At 41.2% G+C, this 26,732-nt stretch overlaps 2 protein-coding genes across 2 annotated transcripts in view; one reads left to right on the top strand and one right to left on the bottom strand.

Moving 5' to 3' along the window:
* Positions 1 to 675: 675 nt before the first annotated feature.
* Positions 676 to 3,674, top strand: LOC135080224 (uncharacterized). The gene is made up of 3 exons (XM_063974906.1): positions 676 to 767; positions 1,057 to 1,363; positions 1,577 to 3,674. Exons 1-3 carry the CDS (start codon positions 676 to 678, stop codon positions 3,518 to 3,520), a joined length of 2,343 nt encoding a protein of 780 aa, XP_063830976.1. The 3' UTR covers positions 3,521 to 3,674.
* Positions 3,675 to 4,224: 550 nt separating this feature from the next.
* The window catches only part of LOC135079918 (titin), a 43,037-nt gene continuing 20,529 nt past the window's right edge, over positions 4,225 to 26,732 (bottom strand). The window contains exons 3-4 of the mRNA XM_063974547.1: positions 13,624 to 15,188; positions 4,225 to 13,375 (exon numbers count right to left, since the gene is read on the bottom strand). Of these exons, the coding sequence (XP_063830617.1) occupies positions 4,455 to 13,375; positions 13,624 to 15,188 (10,486 nt within the window). The 3' untranslated portion in view covers positions 4,225 to 4,454. The remainder of the gene's footprint in view (positions 13,376 to 13,623; positions 15,189 to 26,732) is intronic.

Raw genomic sequence — 26,732 nt, forward strand, 5'->3', positions numbered from 1 at the left:
TTTCCCTCAAATATGCACAAACTTAATGAAGATTTTGCAGTAAATATTTCAAAGGTTTGTTTTATTTAAACCAAATGTACATAATAAGTGTGATAGAGATGAAACGGTCTCATTTAAAATAAAATTGTTGTAAGTAATGCATGTCTTTTAATGATAATCCCTAATTCCGCTAATAATCAAACTAATTGCAGGCATAGCGCAAACTGAGTAGATTCCTGTAGTGGAGCAGTGCAGTAGTTTGTTTAGGTTTTTTGGTACGTTAACCGTCACCCCATCCGCACTCCAGCGGCCTACTCAGTTATGTGCTATGCCTGTACAAAAAATATTATTTTAATCTTATGGTGCGTCCACACTGGGCGAATATGCTCGCGCGGCAAACTCGACATCCTGCTCACCCTGCTCTTGAGTGAGCAAGATGTCGAGTTTGCCGCGCGAGCATATTCGCCCAATGTGGACGCACAATTAGAAAAATATATTTTTACGTTTAGGAAAGAAATTAAAAACAAAAGCTAAACTAAATCGATAGAAACCTTTTTATACTAATTTTCTCATAAAATTCTAGAAGACTGGCATCTAAGATTTCTGCAAAAATAATAAAACTAAAACAAAAAATAAACTCAATCAACTGTCACATTTTGTAAACGATTTTTGGATAGCGAAATAAAAGTGGTTAAAATGCGTTCTTTCCTGCTCATAACACTGTTTATTTGTTTGCCGACGATTGCGCTCGCCAGGCCGTCTCGACTTGATGATAGGAGTGATACTAGGTAAGTAACTTGTATAATGCTTGTATACTAAACATTACCTATAGCCATGACCTCTATAGCATCTCTATAGTAGGTAAATAGAGGACGTCATGTTTAACTAGCGCCCTACCTTACAAGACCCTCTAAATTCTAGCTAGTTCCGTACACACAACTTCTGTAAAAACTTAAGCATAATGAACTCACGCGAACTAATTCTGCAAGGGTACAAGAGGAATGGTAGAAACTTGTCTTCCTCGCAGAGTGTAAATCACTGCCCATTTTACTAAAGTAATAACTAATTTTATCACAGTGAAGTGGAAGAGAACGAGTATGAAGCTAACGAAGAAGAAAATGTAGCGGAAGACAACGTGCAAGAAAACGAAGACTCCAGATTAAGTGACCAGGTAAGGTTCAATTTATATAAATTAATAAGAAATAATTTTATTTATGTACGTTTAGTCTTTATTCTTACGCTTCTATTTATTCCCCAGGAAGCGGGCGATACTTCTGCTGACGAAGAGTCAAGGAACCAGCAACCTATGAGATTCGGTAGAGAAAAATATCCCCAACGGAATTACATGGAAGAAACGGATCGTCCTAGAGCCAATGCCGATGGTGTAAGTGTCCCTTTATTCCCTCAATATTGAGCTTTATTGCTATCGTAGTCTTTACTGGGTGAGAGAGTAATGAGGCAATAAGTCTGCCTTCTTTATGTAGGTACCACCCTCGAAAGATTTTTCACCACCTCAAGTTCAATATTTCTATAAATGTTGGTTAACTTGATTTGTAGGTTTTTTAAAAAGTCTACTAATGTATCGTATTAATTTTAGTTTTCAGAGTGTAATCGAGGCAGAGGCAAGGGAGAAAAATTTGAAGAAACAATGCAAGCCAACAATGAATTACCATCGTTCTCTAAACGCCGCCAAACCAACCGTTACATAGACAACAGTGACGTAAACGACCCTCCTGAGAAAGTACAACACTTGACCAACAACTACAAAACAAATCGCGTACAAGGAGATAGTCGAAACAATGAATACGACAAAAGAACTATCGATTCACAGACCTCATCATTAGACGATAGTGATGCTATATTTGATAACAACAGAGAAAATAAAAATAGTGGTGAAAAAGTTGAATACAATAATGAAGTGGCTGACTCCAGTGAGCAATCCCGGCATTTCAAACAGTATTACAACACAATGCAATCGGAGCATAAAAGCATGCTTGGGGATAAAAACTATGAAATGGGCAATCGTAACAGACGCCAAGCGGAAGCCAGCAATAGTATTAATTTATCCAGTACTTCGACTGAAAAGGAAATGATATCAGCTGAAATTTCGAATGAAGAAGATGAAGCCGCCATTAGACGTCACATTAAAAAACTCTCGGGGGAAGAACTTGAAGAACTGCTCAACTCGCTCTCAGATGACAAAAAAGCTCTACTTAACAGAATCATTGACAATGATCGTAACGCTTATGACACCGTCAATAAGAGGGAAATAACAAAAAAAGCAGGCGCCGTCGAAGAAAATAACTACATAGACAGTGGGATGTCTGAAATTAGTAAAGTCCAAGGAGGAAGCCCGTCTATTGATATCAATACTGAATCTGCAGTCTCGCAGAGCGCAGACTTAGAAAATACAAAACAAGAAAGCCAAACCGAGAGCGTTGATATATCAACCAAAACTGCGGATACAACCCGAGCTGAGACGCCTGAAAGTAGAGCTGAACTATTGAGCGAGCCAAATGACGCCGCTAGTAATAGCAAGTTGGATAGCAGCGCCTATGATACCAACGATGCCTCATCAAGTGTACAGTCCACAAAAACGGAAAACAAGCGGGAAACTAATGTAGATTACTTCAAAAACCCAGATGGATCCTTTGACGATACTCAAATATCAGATAATTATTTTAACACCAAGGACGGTGATGATTCTTTCAATGATCAAGGTCATTTTTGTTCTCAAGACGACGATTTGTCGCAATTAATTGACGAAGAAGCTCAACTTCACAACAATGAACATCAATACAAACGTGAAATTCAAGATAACAGCGTAGATGTAGATGATTCTATGAAGTCTTTAGAAGAATCATTCCCAAATAGCAATTGTGAAGAAAATGGACAATACTTTGAGTCAAATATGGCGCCTCTAGTTAGAGTAAAAAGGAAAGATGACGATTTGGTAATAAAAAAGAGGGCTGCTGCAGTTTTACCAGATGCCAAAGTGGCGTTTTTCCCATATAAAGCTGAGAATGATGACGTGGATACCGATGAGGGCAGCGAATTTGAAGATGATGGTTTCTATGATCGTACATCGAACTATGCTAAAAATGATGCCAATAAACCTGCGGATAACACTGACACAAAATATGGTGTTCGTTCCGTTCAATCGAAGGCTAATGTTGAAGAAGATTCTAAGCCAGAAGACTCCGCAAATGACAAAGTTGAAAGTGATACTATGAGTCTCGGTTCGGATACCGATAGCGTTTTGTCAGGCGTTGAAGGTGTCGACGACAATCTTATGTTCAACAGTGGTAGCCGTAACCGGCGTACAGCTGAAGATCCAGAAGGTATCGACCAAGGTAGACCCCTGCGCTCCACTCCATCACCAGAAGAGAACGCAAAGCTTCCTGACAGTTTCATCAATGTACCAAATTACCAGGAATCCGATGCTTTTGGTTCTCTTCCACGGAACTACGAAGGTGAGTTGGGTCGGTATAAAAGAATAAGACGTGTCAAGCCACCTGCGCCATCTGATGCGACAGCCTGATGATTAATGTTTTCTACTTATGATACAAACAGTTTGATATGTTTAAGCATTTTGAGGTCTCTTAGAACTAGTTTGTAGAATGTTAATTTACATTGTTTTAGATTTGTTTTAAGTTGAATAATATGTTGGTGTGATGGCACGTCATTAAATTATTGGCTAAATAACAATGTTTTTATGTTCTTTTAGTTAGTTTTCTTAGACTTTCTTGCCAAATATTTGCATATTTGAGGCCGTCAGCGCAAAAGTGGCCTAACCCACATTTTTCATATTCGTACTTATCTTTTGCAATTTATTCAAAACCTAATAAATTTTGATGCTAAAGCGGCCTATCCCTAGTTTCACTCTTAGTTAAGAGGTGGGGCGTTGTAAACATTCTTTTTGTGCGCATTGTTTTTGCCTACGAAGCAGTATAAAAGTGCCCTAACCAAGTTTAGGCGCCCATACTAAAATGTTAAGCTTAGGCCACTTTTGCGCTGACGGCCTCATTTTTATTTAGATTTATTTCAATAAATTAACTCTTAATGGACCGTCTTACGGCGCTGATAAATAGGATATTGTGAATTGAGATAATTGATATAATCCTACACAATTTAATCTTTATTATTTGGTATAATGTGTGTGTGATATTGATATAATCAGAATTAAGTACAAGTCTTTCGGGATTCATGGAGTTTGTCTCGATGGTGTCTAAATAAAACACAATGTTATCATAATATAAAATTTATTCATGGCAAAGTTTGACAAAAAAAAGTAAATAATAAAAGTTATATAATAATAATATGTTAAAATAACAGTAAAATTATGCATTTGTAGAATGGCATGTTAATCTTATTAGGACTAGGTTTGTTAGCTCGCCTTTTCATAGTAAATCTGGCAAAAATATTAACTTCAAAGCTCTAGTATAAGGAATGGATAGTTTTTAAATGTTGACGTTTTATTTCTGAGTAACTTTAGCGGCGTAGAACTTGTGCTCGCGAGTGTCCCGGGTGTGCTTGAAGGGCGTCCGCGGGGACTCAATGAGCGTAGCGGGACATGTGCCGTGCACGTGCGAGTGGAATTCTCGCTTGTAGCTGGTGCTACCATCGCCTAACACGAACTGAGAAGTAGTGCCGTGGTGACGAGAGACTCGCTCCACACGCTCTACGCGCTCAGAACGCTCCGCCCTTTGCGCTTGTTCCGAGCGCGAGAAACTCCCGTAGCGGGACTCCGACTGCCCGTAAAACTCGCCTCCGACCTGCAGATTGTCGCGTATATTCACACGCGGCTGACGTTCAATCACCAACGTCGATTGACCATCTCTTTTATTTTGGGTGCGTCTCGAATCCGAACTATCAGTGTGTTGAGTGATCACTCCCATGTTGTCACGCCCTGACCGATGCATTGAACTGATGCTTTTTCTGTCTGTGTTTTGAGCAGAGTTGATGTATTCTCCGCGCTCGCTTAGGTTAACAATACTCTTTCGCTGTGCGGCAGCCGTTGAACTGATAGTATGGTGCGCTTCTGTAGATGAGGATACACCTTTGCGGTGGAGAACTGCATTTGAAGAATCCGAAACTAGGTCAGAGTTACGTTTGTGGAAACCACTCCGGGATGAATTGTCAACGACTGTGGTTACATCGCCTCCACCGTGCATAGCTCTTTGGAACTCGATGCTGGTATTTGTGACACTGTCACTCAGCTGATTTCTATTGACGCTGTGCGTTAGGTGAGATGATCTTGAAATGTTTTGTTCGGTGTGACTACCTTTCGTAACGTGTGTGGACACATTTCGTTGACTGTGGCTGTCAGAAGCAAGGTGTTGCTGAGAAATTGATCCTTGGCTTCTAGAGTTGGTAATATCTTGCGAAGAGCCATGAACCCTCCTGGTACCCGAAGTCGAATAAGAGGTTTGATTTTGTTCCAAGTGACTTCCGCGGGAAACATTACGTTGTACGTTACTGTCTGATGTAATGTGCCTATCACTTTGTTGACTCGAAACCACTCTGTCAGTATCAGAGCCGATCTGTCTTCTAACATGATCTGATGGATATTGGTGAGTGGTTCTATGTTGAATATCATGTGCCTCACTGGAAATATTGGAAACGTTTCGTTGTGTATGAGTTTCAGAAGTAATATGGCTGTGACGTTGTTGTGTGCTCATATCTTGCTTACTCGTCGAGCTGAGTGATTGTTGATCAGAGGTTATTATTCTATGAGTAGTGTCTCCACCAGAAGGCATTCCCGCTGCAGGTCTTGGGCGGTCATCTATTCTCTTGGGTTTTCCTCCATCAGGACCTCCAATATGAGTGTGCCTTTGGTGCGTACTCAAATCTTGGGTACTGCTTATTGAGCTGACTGTTTGTTGATCACTAGTCACTATTTTTTTAGTGCTGTGTCCACCAGACGGCATACCTGCTGCTGGCCTTGGTCGATCATCTATTCTCTTGGGTTTACCACCATCAGGACCTCCAACGGGGCTATGGCGCTGGTGTGTTCTCAGGTCTTGAGAACTACTTGTTGAACTGACAGATTGCTGGTCAGTCGTTACTACTCTCTGTGTATCAACCGTAGATGGCATGCCAGCTGCCGGCCTTGGACGATCATCTATTCTCTTGGGTTTTCCTGAATCTGGACCGTCACCGTTAGAAGTAACATACGTTTCAACATTCCTGGTAACATTAACCCATTTACCAGCAATCAATTTCTTTTCAGTCACTTGTTTTATCACCTTCGTTGTAGAAGTAGTAGAAGTTACATTCTTCACATTCCTTGAATCAGATTTGCTGATAGTCTTGTCTGTAACATTACGAGAACGGTCAGTGCTAGACCTGTCTACCACTCGGTTAACACTAGTTTGTGACCCCGTCCTGTCTGGTTCGTCTTGAGGCCTCTGCCTTACGTGTGTACCAGATTGCAAATGCTTGGTAGTTGCGTGCTCCGTAGTACTGTGAGTACTAGAGTGTTTTACGTGACGTTCTGTATGTGTTGCATGCGTTTGGTCATCATGGCGTATTTCTGAATGCGACTTAATGATAGAGTCATCGCGTCCTGTAACAGATGTAGAGTCTGTCGTCTTCTTAGTAACATCGCTACTCTGCACATGAGTTGTATCGTGTTTTGTTACGTGGCCATTGGTGTAAAGGTTGTCCTTTGGTTTTATGGGTCCAGGTTTTTCACCAGGGCTCCACTTCTGAGTACTCGGACGGTCAAAGTCTCCTTCAGGTTTTAAGTTATCTTTTGGCCGGACCTGGCTAGGGGTTTCACCAGGTTGCCACTGCGATTTAGGCCTGTCTTGGAATGCACCATCGGGATGAAGATTGTCTTTTGGCCTTACTTGGTCAGGTCTGTCACCAGGACTCCATTTTGTTTTACTAGGCCTATCAAAGTCACCTTCGGGTCTTAGATTATCCTTAGGGCGTACTTGAGCTGGTGTTTCTCCAGGTTGCCAAGGTTGTTGCGGTCTCTTTTCGAATTCACCGTCAGGCTTCAAGTTATCTTTTGGACGCACCTGTGAGGGTGTTTCACCTGGCTGCCATTTAGTCTGAGGACGTTTTTCAAATTCTCCGTCAGGCTTTAGGTTATCTTTTGGACGCACCTGTGAAGGTGTTTCGCCTGGTTGCCATTTAGTCTGAGGTTGTCTTTCAAATTCGCCTTCGGGTTTAAGGTTATCTTTTGGACGCACCTGTGAAGGTGTTTCGCCTGGTTGCCATTTAGTCTGAGGTCGCCTTTCAAATTCGCCTTCAGGTCTAAGATTATCTTTTGGTCGCACTTGTTGAGGTGTTTCACCTGGCTGCCATTTAGTCTGAGGTCGTTTTTCGAATTCACCATCAGGTTTCAAGTTATCCTTGGGACGTACTTGATCAGGCGTTTCACCTGGCTGCCATTGTTGTTTTGGTTTTTTTTCAAATTCACCATCAGGCCTCAAGTTATCTTCTGGACGTTTTTGGGTTGGTCTGTCTCCAGGTTGCCACTGCTCTTTGGGCTTTCGCTCAAATTCACCTTCGGGGCGGAGATTGTCATGTGGCTTGGTAAGTTCTGGTTTCTCCCCTTTAACCCATTTTGGCCGGGTGGGTCTGTCAAAGGTTCCCTCTGGCTTTAAGTTATCTGTTTGTTTTATTGGGGTGCGTTTTTCATCATAAACAACTTCGGTTGGCTCAGGTCTTTTTTCGAATTCTCCTTCTGGTTTCAAATTGTCTGGGTGGTAAATAATAGCAGACCTTTCTCCTTTTGTCACTCTATAATCATCCCGGCGAGTATGATCTTCAAACACTCCTTCAATTTTAAGATTATCTTCTCTTCGAGTCAATTTCACTCGTTGTCCTTTTACTACACGATATGTGTCTGAAGAACGGATGTTTTCCATTGTGCCTTCCATTTTCAAATTGTCTTCATGTTTGACTATTTCACTACGATCACCTTTCACGACGGTGTAATCATTTCTTTGTTTCATGTCAATGAATTCTCCTTCTATCTTCAAATTATCTTCTCTTCTAATGATATCTACTCGCTCAACCTTTTGCCTGCGACGTAAATCAGTTTCTCTGTCAATTGTAATATTATCAACTTGCTTGAATGGCTTACGCTTTTCAGCTGGTTGCGATGGAACTACTTCAGGCTTGTAGAATTTGCCATCGGGTTTCAGGTTGTCTTGAGGTTTAACTACAGGCGCTCTTTCGCCTTTAGTTGCGCTATAATCATTACGTATTTGAAGGTCAATAAACTCTCCTTCCGTTTTTAAATTATCTTCGTGCTTCTGAATAACTACCTTTTCAGTCCTTTCAATACGCTTATAATCATCACGTGATCGATGAATGTCAATTGTTCCTTCCATCTTTAGGTGATCCTCATGCCTGACAACGTCAACACGATCGCCTTTCGTTGCTGTGTAATCTGTTCGTCTTACAACCTCCATGTCACCCTCGGGTTTCAAGTTATCTTCAGGCTTCTTTTGAACAGGTCTCTCTCCCTTAATTGGCTTAGGCTTCTCTGGCCGTTCAAATTGTCCTTCTGGTTTCAGATTGTCCTGTGGTTTTTTCGGTGTCTGTTTTTCAGCAGGTCTCCACTTCTCTGGTTTCGGCTTCTCGAAGTCACCTTCAGGCTTCAGATTGTCCTTAGGCTTCTTAACTTCTGGCCTTTCTGCTGGACGCCATTCGTCATGTTTTGGTGTCTCAAATTTGCCTTCAGGTTTCAAGTTATCCTGAGGTTTCTTGGGAGTTTGCCTTTCAGCGGGACGCCATTCATCGTGTTTAGGTTTCTCGAATTCTCCTTCAGGTTTCAGATTATCCTTGGGTCGTTTAACGACAGGTTTCTCTGCTGGGCGCCACTCATCGTGCTTAGGCTTCTCAAAGTCTCCCTCCGGTCTCAGATTATCTTGCGGTTTCTTGGGGGTCTGTCGCTCAGCTGGACGCCAGTCATCTTGCTTAGGTTTTTCGAATTCTCCTTCTGGTCTCAAGTTATCTTTGGGCTTTTTGACTTCAGGTCTTTCTGCTGGTCTCCATTCGTCATGTTTTGGTTTCTCAAAGTCACCCTCAGGCCGAAGATTATCTTTAGGTTTGGTGGGTGTCTGACGTTCAGCTGGGCGCCACTTGTCAGGCTTTGGCGTTTCAAACTCTCCTTCAGGTCGCAGATTGTCTTGTGGTTTTTTGGGAGTTTGACGCTCAGCTGGTCGCCATTCGTCGTGCTTGGGTTTCTCAAATTCGCCTTCTGGTCTCAAGTTATCCTTTGGCTTTTTGACTTCAGGTCTCTCAGCCGGACGCCACTCATCATGTTTAGGCTGTTCAAAGTCGCCTTCAGGATGTAGATTATCTTTCGGCTTCCTTGGTGTCTGCCTTTCTGCCGGGCGCCATTCGTCATGTTTTGGCTTTTCGAATTCGCCCTCTGGTTTCAAGTTGTCTTGCGGTCTCGTGGGTTCACGCTTTTCAGCTGGACGCCACTTGTCATGTTTCGGTTGTTCGAACTCGCCTTCGGGATGAAGGTTATCTTGCGGCTTCTTGGGTGTCTGCCTCTCAGCCGGGCGCCATTCGTCATGCTTGGGCTGTTCAAATTCACCTTCAGGCTTCAAATTATCCTTAGGCTTAGTCGGCTCTCGCCTCTCAGCTGGACGCCACTTGTCGTGTTTCGGTGTTTCGAACTCGCCTTCGGGATGAAGGTTGTCTTGCGGCTTCTTGGGAGTCTGCCTTTCAGCCGGGCGCCATTCGTCATGCTTGGGCTGTTCAAATTCACCTTCTGGTTTCAAATTATCCTTTGGCTTAGTAGGCTCACGCTTTTCAGCTGGACGCCACTTGTCATGTTTCGGTTGTTCGAACTCGCCTTCGGGATGAAGGTTATCTTGCGGCTTCTTGGGTGTCTGCCTCTCAGCCGGGCGCCATTCGTCATGCTTGGGCTGTTCAAATTCACCTTCAGGTTTCAAGTTATCCTTAGGCTTAGTCGGCTCACGCCTCTCAGCTGGACGCCACTTGTCGTGTTTTGGTGTTTCGAACTCGCCTTCGGGATGAAGGTTGTCTTGCGGCTTCTTGGGAGTCTGCCTTTCAGCCGGGCGCCATTCGTCATGCTTGGGCTGTTCAAATTCACCTTCAGGTTTCAAGTTATCCTTAGGCTTAGTCGGCTCACGCCTCTCAGCTGGACGCCACTTGTCGTGTTTTGGTGTTTCGAACTCGCCTTCGGGATGAAGGTTGTCTTGCGGCTTCTTGGGAGTCTGCCTTTCAGCCGGGCGCCATTCGTCATGCTTGGGCTGTTCAAATTCACCTTCAGGTTTCAAGTTATCCTTAGGCTTAGTCGGCTCACGCCTCTCAGCTGGACGCCACTTGTCGTGTTTCGGTGTTTCGAATTCTCCTTCAGGGCGGAGGTTGTCTTGCGGCTTCTTGGGTGTCTGCCTTTCAGCCGGACGCCACTCATCATGTTTAGGTTGTTCGAACTCTCCCTCAGGTCTTAGATTGTCTTGTGGTTTCTTAGGAGTCTGTCGCTCTGCAGGTCGCCATTCATCATGTTTAGGCTTCTCAAACTCACCTTCTGGTTTCAAATTATCCTTTGGCTTTGTGACCTCGCGTCTTTCAGCTGGACGCCACTCATCGTGCTTAGGTGTTTCAAACTCGCCCTCAGGGTGAAGATTATCTTTCGGTTTCTTTTGAACAGGTCTCTCAGCCGGGCGCCATTCATCATGTTTGGGCTTTTCAAACTCACCTTCAGGTTTCAAGTTGTCTTGCGGTTTCGTGGGTTCGCGCCTTTCAGCTGGACGCCACTTGTCATGTTTAGGTTGTTCGAAATCGCCTTCAGGGTAAAGGTTATCTTGTGGCTTCTTAGGTGTCGGCCTTTCGGCAGGACGCCATTTTTCGTGTTCAGGTTGCTCGAAATCTCCTTCGGGCTTCAAGTTATCCTTAGGTTTGGTGGGCTCACGTTTCTCAGCTGGACGCCACTTGTCGTGTTTTGGTGTTTCGAATTCTCCTTCAGGGCGGAGGTTATCTTGTGGCTTCTTAGGTGTCTGCCTCTCAGCTGGACGCCATTCATCATGCTTAGGCTGCTCAAATTCACCCTCTGGCTTCAAATTATCTTTAGGTTTAGTGGGTTCACGTTTCTCAGCTGGACGCCATTTGTCATGTTTGGGTTGCTCGAATTCTCCTTCCGGCCTTAGGTTATCTTGTGGTTTCTTAGGTGTCTGTCGTTCAGCTGGTCTCCATTCGTCATGTTTAGGCTTCTCAAACTCACCTTCTGGTTTAAGATTATCCTTAGGTTTTGTGACTTCGCGTCTTTCGGCAGGGCGCCACTCATCATGTTTGGGCTTTTCGAATTCACCTTCAGGTTTCAAGTTGTCTTGCGGTTTCGTGGGTTCGCGCCTTTCAGCTGGACGCCACTTGTCATGTTTAGGTTGTTCGAAATCGCCTTCAGGGTAAAGGTTATCTTGTGGCTTCTTAGGCGTTTGCCTTTCTGCAGGGCGCCATTCTTCGTGTTCAGGTTGCTCGAAATCTCCCTCGGGCTTCAAGTTGTCCTTAGGCTTGGTGGGTTCACGTTTCTCAGCAGGACGCCACTTGTCGTGTTTTGGTGTTTCGAATTCTCCTTCCGGGCGGAGGTTGTCTTGTGGCTTCTTAGGTGTCTGTCTCTCAGCTGGACGCCATTCATCGTGCTTAGGCTGTTCGAATTCACCCTCTGGCTTCAAGTTGTCCTTAGGTTTGGTGGGTTCACGCTTCTCAGCTGGACGCCACTTGTCATGTTTCGGTTGTTCAAACTCTCCTTCAGGGCGGAGGTTGTCTTGGGGTTTCTTCGGTGTCTGTCTCTCAGCTGGACGCCATTCATCGTGCTTAGGCTGTTCGAATTCACCTTCAGGTTTCAAATTGTCCTTAGGTTTCGTGGGCTCACGCTTCTCAGCTGGACGCCACTTGTCATGTTTCGGTTGTTCAAACTCTCCTTCAGGGCGGAGGTTGTCTTGGGGTTTCTTCGGTGTTTGACGTTCGGCTGGCCTCCACTCATCATGTTTAGGTTGCTCAAATTCACCCTCAGGCTTCAAATTGTCTTTAGGCTTCGTGGGTTCACGCTTCTCAGCTGGACGCCACTTATCGTGTTTCGGTTGTTCAAACTCCCCTTCAGGGCGAAGGTTGTCTTGGGGTTTCTTCGGTGTTTGACGTTCAGCTGGCCTCCACTCATCATGTTTGGGTTGCTCAAATTCACCCTCAGGCTTCAAATTGTCTTTGGGCTTCGTGGGTTCACGCTTCTCAGCTGGACGCCACTTATCGTGTTTCGGTTGTTCAAACTCTCCTTCAGGGCGGAGGTTGTCTTGGGGTTTCTTCGGTGTTTGACGTTCGGCTGGCCTCCACTCATCATGTTTGGGTTGCTCAAATTCACCCTCAGGCTTCAAATTGTCTTTAGGCTTCGTGGGTTCACGCTTCTCAGCTGGACGCCACTTATCGTGTTTCGGTTGTTCAAACTCTCCTTCTGGGCGGAGGTTGTCTTGGGGTTTCTTCGGTGTTTGACGTTCGGCTGGCCTCCACTCATCATGTTTGGGTTGCTCAAATTCACCCTCAGGCTTCAAATTGTCTTTAGGCTTCGTGGGTTCACGCTTCTCAGCTGGACGCCACTTATCGTGTTTCGGTTGTTCAAACTCTCCTTCTGGGCGGAGGTTGTCTTGGGGTTTCTTCGGTGTTTGACGTTCGGCTGGCCTCCACTCATCATGTTTGGGTTGCTCAAATTCACCCTCAGGCTTCAAATTGTCTTTAGGCTTCGTGGGTTCACGCTTCTCAGCCGGACGCCACTTTTCTTGTTTGGGCGTCTCAAATTGACCTTCGGGCTTGAGATTATCTTCTGGCTTCTTTGGAGTTTGACGTTCAGCTGGTTTCCATTCATCGTGTTTCGGCTGCTCAAACTCTCCCTCGGGTTTCAAGTTATCAATGGGCCTCTTTTGTTTCAATTTTTCACCCATTTTCTTTGGACCGTAATCATCTTGAGATACGGTATGGCTATCGAAGATACCTTCCATATGCAAGTTATCTTTCCTTATTATTTGTTGTTGTCTTATATCAGTTTCTTCGTAAGTTTTATACTCTTCCTGTGAAGTAGTAATTTTTTGTAGATCCTCCGTAGAATAGAATTTTTCAAAGTCTTCCTTTGTCCATGTACGGCGTCGTTGAGGACGTTCAACAGGTGTTACTTTCTCGGTGAAATCTGTTTGATTAGAAGTAACGAATTCGATTTCACCTTCTCTAATAATATTGTCAGTTCTCCGCGCGACCAATGTAGTCCTCTCGACGATGTCAGTGTAGTCGATGAATTCAGATTTACTGGTAGTTTCGGTTGTCATATCTCCTTCTATCTTTGTCCAGGTGTTACGACGAACTGGTGAAGGCCTCTCGACTGGCTTGATAGTGTACTCTGAACGCGAAGTGGTTGTATCTGAAATAAGATATAGAGGAACATTTAATTACTGTCTACTGGGTATTCGTATGATATCCTACACATTTGATTGGATTTCAGTATTAGCTTTATGTATTATTCATAATTAATTTATCATAAAAACTTTGAAGTCATTAATACCTAATTTAATTAAAAAAAATAGAAGAGATTCTCTTAGAAATTGAAAGTCTGACAAAATAGATAATAATAGGTACTAACTATGAAGGCATAAAATAGACTATATTTACCTGTGAATTCACCTTCTGTGATGATATTATCAGTACGACGGATTATCTCAGCGCGTTCTCCCTTAATGACAGTGTAATCGTCAATGACGGTCCTCTTTGTAAATTCTCCTTCTGGTCGGAGGTTATCTTCAGGCTTCTTGACTATCGCCTTCTCTGCAGGGACGAATTCATCTGGTTGCCGCTTAGCAAAATCTCCTTCTGGCTTTAGGTTGTCAGTTGGTTTCTTTTGTTTGGGCCTTTCAGCGGGTTTCCATTCTTCTTTTTCTGGAGTAGTGAATTCTCCCTCAGGCCTTAGATTATCTTGTGGTCGTTTAACTGGTTCCCTTTCACCAGGTTGCCATTTATCTGGCTTCCTTGTCTCGAAATCGCCTTCAGGCTTAAGGTTATCTTCAGGCTTCTTTTGTTTTGGACGTTCAGCCGGGCGCCATGGCTCCTTTTCTGGCGTAGTGAATTCACCTTCTGGTCTTAGGTTATCGTCTGGCCGGCGAACGGGCGCTCTGTCACCAGGACGCCATTCATCTGGCTTTCTTCTCTCAAATTCACCCTCAGGTCTTAAGTTGTCTTCAGGTTTTTTCGGCTTCTGGCGTTCAGCTGGACGCCAAGGTTCTTTTTCTGGTGTAGTGAAATCTCCTTCAGGTCTTAGGTTATCATCAGGACGATGTACGGGAGCTCGGTCTCCTGGACGCCATTCCTCAGGCCTGCGTTTCTCAAAATCTCCCTCAGGTCTAAGATTATCTTCTGGGCGCTTGACAGGAGCCCTGTCACCAGGGCGCCATTCTTCTGGTCTTCTCTTCTCGAAATCGCCCTCAGGTCTTAGGTTGTCTTCAGGACGCTTGACGGGAGCCCTGTCACCTGGACGCCATTCTTCAGGTCTTCTTTTCTCGAAATCGCCCTCAGGTCTAAGGTTATCTTCAGGACGCTTGACAGGAGCCCTGTCACCTGGACGCCATTCTTCTGGCCTGCGCTGTTCAAAATCTCCCTCAGGGCGAAGATTGTCTTCGGGACGACGTGTTGGAGCACGATCGCCTGGACGCCATTCGTCAGGTTTGCGCCTCTCGAAATCTCCTTCAGGTCTCAAATTATCTTCTGGCTTTTTAGGCTTCTGCCTTTCTGCAGGACGCCAAGGTTCTTTTTCTGGAGTAGTGAAATCCCCCTCTGGTCTTAGATTGTCGTCCGGCTTACGAACGGGCGCACGATCACCGGGTTGCCACTCGTCCGGTTTGCGTTTGGCAAACTCGCCTTCAGGTCTCAGATTGTCTTCAGGGCGCTTGACGACAGCCCTGTCGCCCGGGCGCCATTCCTCCGGGCGTCTCCTCTCGAAGTCTCCTTCTGGCTTGAGGTTGTCTTCGGGTCTGCGTTGCTGGGGCCGCTCGGCGGGTTGCCACTTGGGACGCTCCGGTTCCTGGAAGTCTCCCTCGAGGTGGAGGTGGTCCTCATGATGCACGGCGGTGGTGCGGGTGACGTGCTTCTCGTCGTAGTCGTTCTTGTACGCGGAGACCACGCTCGTCGTGTGCTCCACATCGAACAATGGCTCCGGGACATCGTTGTGTGGGCAGCGGTGACGCCTACGGACAATAAAAATGCCGTGTTATATTATGCCGTCATGAATGAACCCACGAGATTAATATTGTACCTATTTATTATTACTTCTAGCCGTTGGTGGCAGACTAGATACTTCCTTATTTAGTATCGTGCAAAGATTCGCAATTAAAACACACAAACAACATTATTGGAAATAAACTCGATGATAAACAAATTAATTTCAAATCCCTACTGATATTTCACACTACTAAAGCGAAATACTACAGGCCAACTAAAATCATCTTCAAATTTTGCTTTTATCAAATTCCACGGTCTACATAAACTCGTATTGAACATGTCAATGTTATATTATTTACTAAGAGCCCAATATATTTTTTCTAAAGCACCTTTTGTGACGGTATGGGTTCAAAGAGATAGGGTATCGTCGCGGCTGCGGCAGAGGCGGCAGCGTGAGAGGGCTGGCCATCGCACTCCATCGCTAGCTCGCGCCCTCCGCGCCGGCCCGCGAGTGTACGTTCCGTATACACATCACTAATATACACTTGTCAACCCCGACCCCGATACACGCTACTGAAAATTTCATAGGCCACACAATACCGCCGGGCCGCCCGCGCTCGCGTAGCGTACTGCCGCGGCCGCCTGAATTCTGAAATACGAGCTTACTGGGATACCTACATCTAACTATGCGCATGTACGCTTCCAAAGTCCATTAAAAATAACTATACCATTTAAAAATTTACGAAAGCATCTTACGTGTCACTGAAAAAGTACAAAAATCATGCAATCGCAAATATTGGAGCTCGATTCGAATAGAATTTTCAGGATTTTCAATCACGACCTGAAAACTCAGCCAACGACCGCGTGACCTATTGCAGTAGTCATGGAAACGCGCGCCGAACCTTTGTTGAGTAGAAAAGGGCGGAAAAGTAGTGCATTACGTATTCTATTTATATGTAGTTTCGTAATTGAACGCAAGGGACCACATAAATTTTTATTCAAAGATTGTAACATCCAGATTCAAAAACAGTATGTAGGTAACCTGTCTGATACGTTTTACAAGAATTAAACTACCTACGCTTATAAACAGTGTGTCATGATGATAATCTACTTTTGGCAACATACATAAATAGGACGTAATACGACATCGCTAATTGAGCGTATTGACACACTGCTAAATTAATAGTAATAGGATTATACATAGAGTAGGTACGTCACTAAATTGAGCACGGTTCAAATATCTTTAGAAGTGCCTCCCCGAACTCGTGGGGGTAAGCTTAAAAGAATATTTAAAACCAATAATTATTCGGTTTCATGTTTTGTTGCTGACTGACAACGAAGTCTACTATAAAATCGATAAGCTGAAATTAAAACTACGTTAGCTACAAGATCAAGAGTAGCATTGTAAGTTCTTTACGAACTCTCAGTTCTAAGTTTCTCGTTGTACTTACTCGTATTATTGCTGCTAAGATTTTCAGTATGAAGAGGTTTTGACACAAGCAATAAATTATTTCAAGCTATCATCAATCTCTGTAACAGTAATTACTTAATTGCTTAACGTTTGAGTAGGAGTTTATTAACCGTAATTAGGAAAGTCATTCCCAGCTAGAGAGCTTGCATTGGCGAAGAGAAAATTAAGAGAGGTATCCGCGCCGTAGGTTATTTACATTGATGCGCTTGTATAGTGACTATCCTATATTTGCAGCATAATAAAAATTCTGTAATGCACTTTTACTTTACGATAGGTTGCTCTTCGATACCTTGAACCTCAATGACAAATAAGATGGGAATTTTCCCAAGACTGAAAGTTAGAACTTTAGCAATCCATTTCACACCTTCATCTCTCTGAAAAAAATAAGAGTAGATTCGCATTCGGACTTCATACAAATAAACGGAGGTCAGATGCTGATATTTCGACAAATCGAATGGCTGAAATCATAAAGACTGACAAAGAAAGATCTCACAGAAACGCTAAAACGGGACGTAACCAGATACTCAGCTAAAAGCTCTCAAGCTTTCTAACGGAGCGTAAATCAAAAGGAATGCGAAATTAATTCCAGGCGGTCGTGAGGGCATGCGCAGGCGCCGAATATAGCCGTGAGTCAATGCGCTAATCGAGCCCTTAGCCGCGATCAAGCCTGCTCATACGAGAGTAATAAAACTCCACTTTGCCATGTAAGTTGTTGAGATAACCCTGATTCAAGATATTGATGTGCCTACTGGGTGTACAGAATGCGCGAATTAACAACTTTACGTTCATGTTGCGTCGGTTTTTCAGCACGAGATTTATCGTCATATAAAAACAATATGAGTTGAGATATCTAACGTGAAAGAACATGCGATTTTCCTACAGGGAGTTCTCTTAACGCTTAAATTAATCAAAGAGATGCTGACTCGGTAATCTCGGTCTTCACGGATAGTTAATTTCGGGTCAAAAAAAACATTTGTTAACATCTCTACCCTGCTTCATCCTTTTTCATGTGTAACTTGTCGTCAAGCGACAAAATCCAAACATCACAAAATGACTGCCTCGTGGTCTAAACCGCTAATTGCGATCGATATCGGTCTTCAATGTGGACAATGTTGACCTGACAATAGCCAATAATTATATCTGTCCACCAACCACGATTACAATTACAGGTTTGCTTACATTTTAGTTCAGATGTTTTTGTATGGGTCGGTTTGGACACGCACGCTCTACCGTTAAATACAAGGCCTACTTACACAAACTTTTACTGTGTAATTAAAGCTTTGTAGTTAAAATATTATTCTATCTGTCTCGACGTTTAAAATCTACAGAAAGAGGACGTTTTAAGAGCTTTAGTGAAAGCATTCCTCCTGTAACTCCGAAGGTTTTACACTCATGTGTCCGAAATGTCTACAACTACACACCTCAATACCCACTCACCAAATGCACTATCTGCCTACACCTAAAATCGTATTGAAATATCACCACATATTTTAGCAAAAAAAGCCTTTGCATATCCAACTCTACCATGACTGTACCTTAAAAATAACACCATCGTTAGCGACGCTTCTAAGTCATAATTCTTTTTCAGTGACGCGTATTACTTTCATAACTTTCAGGAAACAAAATAAAACACCGCCACATGTAAAGTGTGGACAAACACTGGCATACAGGGTGTCATTACATAGATAACTCAGCTTAAGCTTTATTACGGAGTTACTGTGCGTGACACTTATCTTACTTGCTGACGATCCACCGAATTAATAAAAAGCTTGTGCTATCAAAGCTTTCGTATCTTTTCGATATGCTTTGATCCTTATTGCGGACTTATCCCTATAAATACTGGAGTTGGTTTATTAATTACAATAATTAATTACTCGCAATCTATTTGTAAAAGTTAAAACAATGATACAACGTAATCGAGAGCTAAATTGGCAACAATAATCTTTGCTCAACATGACTTGAAGCGATGAACGTAATTGAAACAAATTATACAACGTGTGCTGCTTGTTGTATCCAATTAAGAAATCTTATAAGAAAGAAGATTCTATTTACAATTTTCTTCGTTCTTTTTTTTTGCGGCAAGATATTCAACAATTTACGCTCAAGTTCAAGTAATCAAGGAAAATGACCGCCCAGGCAAAATGAATCACAGACGAGACGGCAAAGGTTCGGAGAAGACCCTGACATGACCGCGTCAAAATATTAATGACCAATTTATTTGCCTACACGAGACAATCATGAGAGTTTACAGTGAAACATCGCTATTATTAATATATACTTACGAGCAAAAATTTGGAATCACCACCTTGTGTTTTGTTCCGAGCGATCTTAAGAACTGAATGACTATGCATGTATCTGTGGTATCATTTTTAGAGTTTATAATATTACCTTTAAAATGGTACCATTTTTATTTGTCTTCTATTAGTCATTTAGTTTTTGTGATCGCTCGAAACAAATAGGGTGATTCCATATTTTTGCTCGCGAGTGTATAACATGTCCAAGATAACTTGAGTTTGTTTTCAATCTAAAAAACAATAACAAGACTACTATAAAACATTAAGTTAAAAAGCGTAATTAATCTTGTTACAATATTGTTTCTTGCAATTCCAAAGCAATTTTAAACTATAATTCTGATCTGGGGGGTAAAGAGAAAACCTAAGTGGTCTAATTGATAGCAGAGGGAGTTGATTTATTAATCTACATGCACCATCCGTTCCTATATCCAGACACAATTGTATCCTATAAACGAAGAAGTAAATTATCAATTAGCTGATCGTAGACATAAATTAATTATTATAGAGCTGGACATTAATTACTAATTAAAAAGCATTCCTTGAATGTACAATTGTACACTGAGATTATTTACTGTCCATGTTTACACAATCGGCACGTTTCTCGTTAGGTCACCAACAGGCGCCATCTGTCCGCTGAGTCACTGGTCCTGAAGAGTGCATGAGTGGTAGATCCGACTAAATCGGGATGGTTACTCAACAGCGCTCTTCGCTCACAAGCGATTCATTATTGCAAGTAAAACAAAACGGCAAATGCTATTTTCACTTGTTTGGATAGTTGCAGAATGTTGCAGGGCTATTTACAGACGATTACCGTATCAGATTGGCTAGACAGCAGTAACAACGGTTTTTTTCTGTTACAAACAAAAATGCTAATGATTATAAGTGTTAAGTGCTGTAATGCAATATTTATTGTAGTGCAGCCATATGTGCAATCCATATCTCTACCTTCATAATAAACAAAATTCGCAAAGGAAATAACGGAATTACGGCTCTATCTTGTACATTTATCCTATACCTACACATATTTATGAACTTAATGCCTTAAGTTAACTTAAGTTCGCTTAATGTTAAAATTTTGGCATTAAAGTATAAATAAATAAAATATTTTAAATAGAGTTCAAATCTCCTTAGTAACAAAACTATTTATTTACTCCGGCAACTGAGCTTGGCTTAAAGAATTAACGGATTATCTTATCAAACGAGTCTCATAAACCGATCACAGCAGTGATATATGAAGCCGGTATTGTTATTTCGTACTATTTATCACAAACATTATACTCCCATTAATTAATTATTCGTTACCTACATGCATACCGTTGCATTCTGCTGATGATGTCAGCGAACTAATAACTTACACGATTCGTAATAATCTTAACATTTTTCTTATCGTTTTCTTAAAAAGTTATTTTAATTGATCAAGTTTATTGACCCTCGACATAGATCCTTTGCAATTAGCTTCTGAAAACAGCTGCCTCAAAAATGTAATCTTATGATCGAGCAAAAACTTGTCTCCAATGCGAAGGAGTTGGAAAGTTGCCCCGAGACGATGGCCAAAAACGGACACATGGGGCCATATCGAAGGCTCTTTTAGGGCACTGAGCCACTCCGCAGCGGACTGCAATTCTTATTTGATTGCCGAACGGGACACAGACTTTTTGCCAGACGCTGGCAGTTTTGTGAATCTTAAATATTTAACCATCATTCTTGGAATCAGTCAATTTAACAAAAACAAACCACGCCTTTTGGAGCGATTGTTTGAAAAAAGATAAGATTGTCGTTCAAAAGCGGCCTTATCGAGACCGAATCGGTGTGAAGAATCGGAAATAAAGGTGTGTGGGTGAGAGCACTTTGCCTGTCTCTAACTTAGACAAGGTCGTTGGCCATATGGCCTGCTAGACAACGCCGGCTAGCTACCGTCAGCACGCGAACCTGTGCTCAAAATCAAACAAACAACTACGCGGACACTGTTTCAACATTAATAACCTTTTACAATTCTAATCCGACCTTCATGGAAACGAAATGTACCCATGTATTTAGTTACATGATCTAAAAAATAGTAGTCAATTATCTCGTAGCGGAAAATTGGCTTAGTACTCAAAATGTACCATACAAATCAGCAGATCACCTTGGTAACTTCCTGGCGAAACAAAAAGCTTTTTAAACCTGGCCTTCTTCACATGGTCATAGATTAATGGATGCCTAAGTGTTAATTCACAAAAAAATGCTATTAATCTTCCGCTTAGTCAATCTTCAAAAATAACGTCAGATATTTAAATTGTAGGAATGCAAATTCGATTACCCCAAACCTCTCGATATCTCCAAAGAAAGCCGATGCAAAGTCGAGGGATGACGTAAGGCGCGGCAGGTTCTGCGTTAACGTTAAGTTACATAGCGAAGTAAACAAGAAACGAGTTTGTTCGCGAGGACGTGGCCGGTGAGATCATCGCCGCCTATAGCTGAGGTCGGCTGCACCACTCCGCGTCACGTATCTTTCTAATTCGTGCCAATTTTGTTTACAATACCGGCTTTTACATAGGCTCTCACGCGAACACCATGGGAATGGCGTGCGATAAAAAACAAACGAACATCAAACATTAAATCGGAACTGATTAAAATGCTTATGCTAATGTCTGTGTAGGCACTCAGACAGACACTAATTAAGAATACAATGAAATGATATTTTAGCGAGTCGTTGTCAAATGAAGAATAAGAATTTTTCTCTTCATTTTAACTGTCCGTTGTTAGCAGAATTTGAACTAAATTAATTTGTATCAAGCCGGTTCACATCTCAAGGCAAACAGCACCAACATCCTGAGAAATGTAACTAAAATAAACCCGATTTTAAATCAAGCAGCATGAATAAATTCTTCCAGAAGGTTTAAAACGAAAATATTGGTCAAGGCGATCATGACATAAATCGAATGCTGAGTCAACTCTTCTTATATGGATTCATTATCCTTGCAAAAAATTAACCACGCACTTACTGTTATTATTATTATTGGGCGTAAAATCTCAATAATATTAAACTTAAATAAGGCTCTATCTTTAGCTCTACCAACGCAACACATTAACCGTAATTTCGAAATCCAGTCTAAATCCTTTTGACTTCAACTAAACCTGTTCTTAGCGCGGAGGAGGCGGTGTCCTAAGCTTCTTCGACGGTCGTTAAATCTGAAATCATTTGCATTTGGATCGCAAAAACGAAGCACATAAACATTTTCGTATTTTGGGTTTACTTTTTGTGTTCAGGTTTGTAAGCACGCACATCTAAAGTGAATAGCTGGTACAAGACGCGTTGTGGTTTCGGCAGAATACCTATACCTAATAGAGAAACCCTTATTTTTCACTAGGAGGTAAACATCCTCGAACCATCTCGCTAGCATGGGGAATGTTGGTAGAGCAAACCCTTCATATACCTCTGGCAAAATCGAGAACATATCGTCCTGCTTTGGAGACTAAATCACCTGATGATGATGGTGAGGTACAAGATAAGCCATCATCACATCAGGTATATCAATTTGGTAGGTGTTCTAACGATAAAATAATAACAGACACGTAGGACGTCATAAGGTCAATTCAGTTCTGTCGAGAAATATTTTTCAATTGAGGATCTTGAGTGGGTGGGTAATATGGCTCGACTACTTTACTCGTTAGACTGATGCTATCGCTCATTCGGCGACGACGACATGTGATTGTCAATCTGCATTTACTTCGAGGCAAATTGAGGTGTTGCGGAAATGTGGCAACACTGGCAACTTGTCCTGACGATTGAAGGCAGGTTTGAACGTGACGTCAGCTTCGAACCCACACACTGTGACACACTTTATACAGGCACTTAGTTATAGTACGAGTAATTACAAAAAATAGAGATAACGAATTTCACCAAAGATCATTCAACTTTACATCTCATATTCTTATTCAAATACTAGTGTGTTTCCATCTTTAGAGCTCTACAATAATTCATTTGCAATTTAGATTGCAACTACGAGCTTGTTTTTATCATCTTATTGCGTAGGTACATTTTATAGACTGAATCATAAAATAAACTTGTACTAATTCGAGTCACCATTGAAAGAAGATTTCACATAATTATTTCCAAAATGCCTTCAATCTGAATCGTTATAAGTCCCGCAAATACCCACCCGAGTGACCCGATATTTGCATACAATACTTGTCGTCCGTACGTGAACAAGTTCTCGCAGCCAAACTGGGAACTTTAATGTCTTGTATTATGATCAACGGCTTATAGATGGGTGTACACAATTCGGTAACTGTACCCAATAAAATAATTTATTTTGAGTGGGTACTGGCGTTATGTGGGCGGCAATATATTGCCTGTAAGCTCTACGAAGAACCGGTAGAAGTAGATAAGGTTTGTTTTCGCAAAGATATGAAACAAAGCCTTTGAAATCACCTCTCTTAACGCCCTACGCATGAAATTTCCCCAGAATTTAATAACATAAAGTCTGTTGAAGAAAATTTAGTAGCTGCTACCCTACCTTTTAGCAGTAGAAAATATTCCGTGTGTATAAAGCAAAGAAGGCTATCGAACATGTCTAAATACGTGTCGGGAATGCCCAGGCTATAACAAAACTGCCAATCAAGTCACGTCTGATGACTTGTAGCAACAAAGGATTTGCCAGTGACATGCAAAGCAAAATGATCCTTGCCATTTAAGGCAAGACGCGCGCTGACTTTCTATCATTGCAAAACATTTCCAAGCTAGACTAAATTAGACATGAAGTGACAAAGACGATGACCTACCTTTTGTATTTTGCTTTTGTCGACTGCTGAGATGTTAAAACCTACCTCCACTATAATATTCCTGTTTCTTGTACTTAATGTGATTGGATTAACTAAACAAACTACCAAACAGGGTTCGAAAATATCCGATATTTATTATAAATATCAAAATATCGGATATTTATGATATATATCCGATATATATCAACTTTGATATATATCAATTTTGTATGAAAGCCATAGTATTATTTTATTGTATTTTTCATGAATACTATTGCATATGTGTTACATAAACATGTTTTTAATGTTTTTAAAACTTAAAATCAGACAAATAAAGCAAAAACATAAAATATCTTTGAAATACGGCAAAATCACCTAAAAAAATAAAAATCTTATGTCAAAAAGTACAAATACAGTAACAAATTTTAAAAGTTGATATACAGGGTGTTTCTTGTAAGGTGTCAAGCCGAAGGCAGGTGATAGGTGAGAACTAGACCTATCGATTTCACACCCATGTATGTTCTACGATTTTTCGTAGTTTAGAAGTTATCGTTAATTTTGTGATTTTTTCAAATTTCATGACCTAGTGGCTTAATTTTTTTTTTATCTTTTTTTTGGGTTGACTTTTCTCAGATTTCTTTTTTTGACAGATTCCCTATTAGTTGCAGATATTTGAAAAAAAATAATCACCTTCCTATCTTTGATGCAAGATACAAAATTTTTGCTAGAAACATAAAAAATATGCTTTTAGCAGAACATTCTAAAATTTTCAACTGAAATGTATGAGAAAAAAAAAGAATTTCCATAGGTCCAAAATAATTTTAAAAACTGCGCAGTTTTCTGAACTTTCATAATAACACAAAAAAACATGTACTTAATGGGCCATTATTTTCTGTAATCGCTCTACTAAAGTAGTAAGTCGGAGATTCCGTTACATGTTTTTGACTTTCTTAGGACTAACTAATGTTTGCAATCCACTAAGTGTACGTTACGTAGAACACGTTTAGAGACAATAACTGAACAGAACATTTTTTATCCACAACGAGGAAGCTCTTGCCCTTCATCTGACCTGATGGAAAGTTGGAAACTGCTGGATGATCAGCGAGCTTCACCCGGAATCCTAAACCACAGAGGAATTGGCTGTCCTAAATAGGTAGTTTTACCACTAGACCACAGTGCAGTGGTGATTAAATTTGATATACCTACCTATTAGAGTGTGAAAGGAAAGAGAAAGAGTTTGTGTGTGTGTGTGTGTGTGTGTGTGTGGGTGTGTGCGCGCGCGTGTGTGTGTGTCTGTGTGAGAGAGAGAGAGCAAAAAAGGGTGTAATGATTTAATTTAAAGTAAATGTTCAAAATGTCCGTCGCTGACCTGAATGCACATTCGACAACGACGCAAAACAATTATTCGTAAATTTACAAAAGCTTCTTGCATTCTAATATGGTTTATCATCAAAATTTTCATATTCCCTTTTGTATACCACATGAAAAGCAAGAGCTTCCACGTTGTGGATAAAAATAATCTTTTCAGTTGTTGTCTCTAAATGTGTTCTACATAACGTAAGCTTAGGGGATTGCAAATATTACTTAGTCCTAAGAAAGTCAAAAACATGTAACGGAATCTCCGACTTACTACTTTAGTAGAGCGATTACAGAAAATAATGCCCTATTAAGTACATGTTTTTTTGTGTTATTATGAAAGTTCAGAAAACTGCGCAGTTTTTAAAATTATTTTGGACCTATGGAAATTCTTTTTTTTTTCTCATACATTTCAGTTGAAAATTTTAGAATGTTCTGCTAAAAGCATATTTTTTATGTTTCTAGCAAAAATTTTGTATCTTGCATCAAAGATAAGAAGGTGATTATTTTTTTCAAATATCTGCAACTAATAGGGAATCTGTCAAAAAAAAAGAAATCTGAGAAAAGTCAATCCAAAAAAAAGATAAAAAAAAATTAAGCCACTAGGTCATGAAATTTGAAAAAATCACAAAATTAACGATAACTTCTAAACTACGAAAAATCGTAGAACATACATGGGGGTGAAATCGATAGGTCTAGTCCTCACCTATCACCTGCCTTCGGCTTGACACCTTACAAGAAACACCCTGTATATCATCAAAACCGGCTTGATATATATCGGATATATATCCGATATATATCTTGATATATATCCTTTGATATATATCCTCGAACCCTGCTACCAAAGTGATCATTTTGAAGACAGAGTCCCAGGCCCAGCTCTAGTTTCGCGTGGCCAAAATGGGTTGTCAAACCAGTTACGCTACAAGGAAACTTAATACCTCGTAAAAAAATTGTTGTCAAATCAAATCAGTCATAAAACTTTATTCCTGGCAACTAAACTCTACTGTAACAAATTCTAAAGTTACCAAATTATTTGATGGAGCTGTTTGCTAGGGTATTATCATGTGATGGCCATAGTATTAGTAATGCCTACATCATAGTTCATAACATTTATTTTATTGTCACGTTGTGAGAGTCAATAGAATAAGTCAATCGTGACGAGACTCTATTTACGAGACAGATTCTAGGAAGCTACTGCTACGTGTTATTATCAGACGAACTCTAGCTGATATTTTCGTGCTACTGTAATACGATAGCAAATTGATTTGATTTAGTACCCTGCGACAAGTTAATTTAACAATTTTGAGTGTATCAAATCATAAACAACTTTTATTTTATTAAATCGTTCTAAGTCCTATCAGAAACAATTTGAAAAACAATAAACAACTGTAGTATGAAATTAGTCTTAAAGGTACTTTACAAAATACGTGAGGTAAATTAGGTCAAACATTTTAAGGTAATGCGCCATTTAAATATTATTATACCTACTTGTACCGCTGAATTTCAAAAATAACTCTGATGTAAGTTAAACTCAAGGCGACGATGCATCTTATTAAACAACGGCGACACCTATAAACATCCTGATAAAGTCTGCGACTCGATTGATAATACGACTTCGCTGACCTTACGGTATAACGTCCAAATGAACATGTCAGAGTTATTTACAAACTTTGATATCAACAATTACGGATAAACTATTTAAA

The sequence above is a fragment of the Ostrinia nubilalis genome, chromosome 17 (genome assembly GCF_963855985.1).
Source record: "Ostrinia nubilalis chromosome 17, ilOstNubi1.1, whole genome shotgun sequence".
NCBI classification, from domain to species: Eukaryota; Metazoa; Arthropoda; class Insecta; order Lepidoptera; family Crambidae; genus Ostrinia; species Ostrinia nubilalis.

Bases quoted from the DNA above. Each gene is read 5' to 3' on its own strand.
- LOC135080224 (XM_063974906.1), top strand. From the start codon at position 676: ATGCGTTCTTTCCTGCTCATAACACTGTTTATTTGTTTGCCGACGATT. The intron at 768-1,056 runs GTAAGTAACTTG...ATTTTATCACAG, and splicing joins GATGATAGGAGTGATACTAG to TGAAGTGGAAGAGAACGAGT. The intron at 1,364-1,576 runs GTAAGTGTCCCT...TATTAATTTTAG, and splicing joins CTAGAGCCAATGCCGATGGT to TTTTCAGAGTGTAATCGAGG.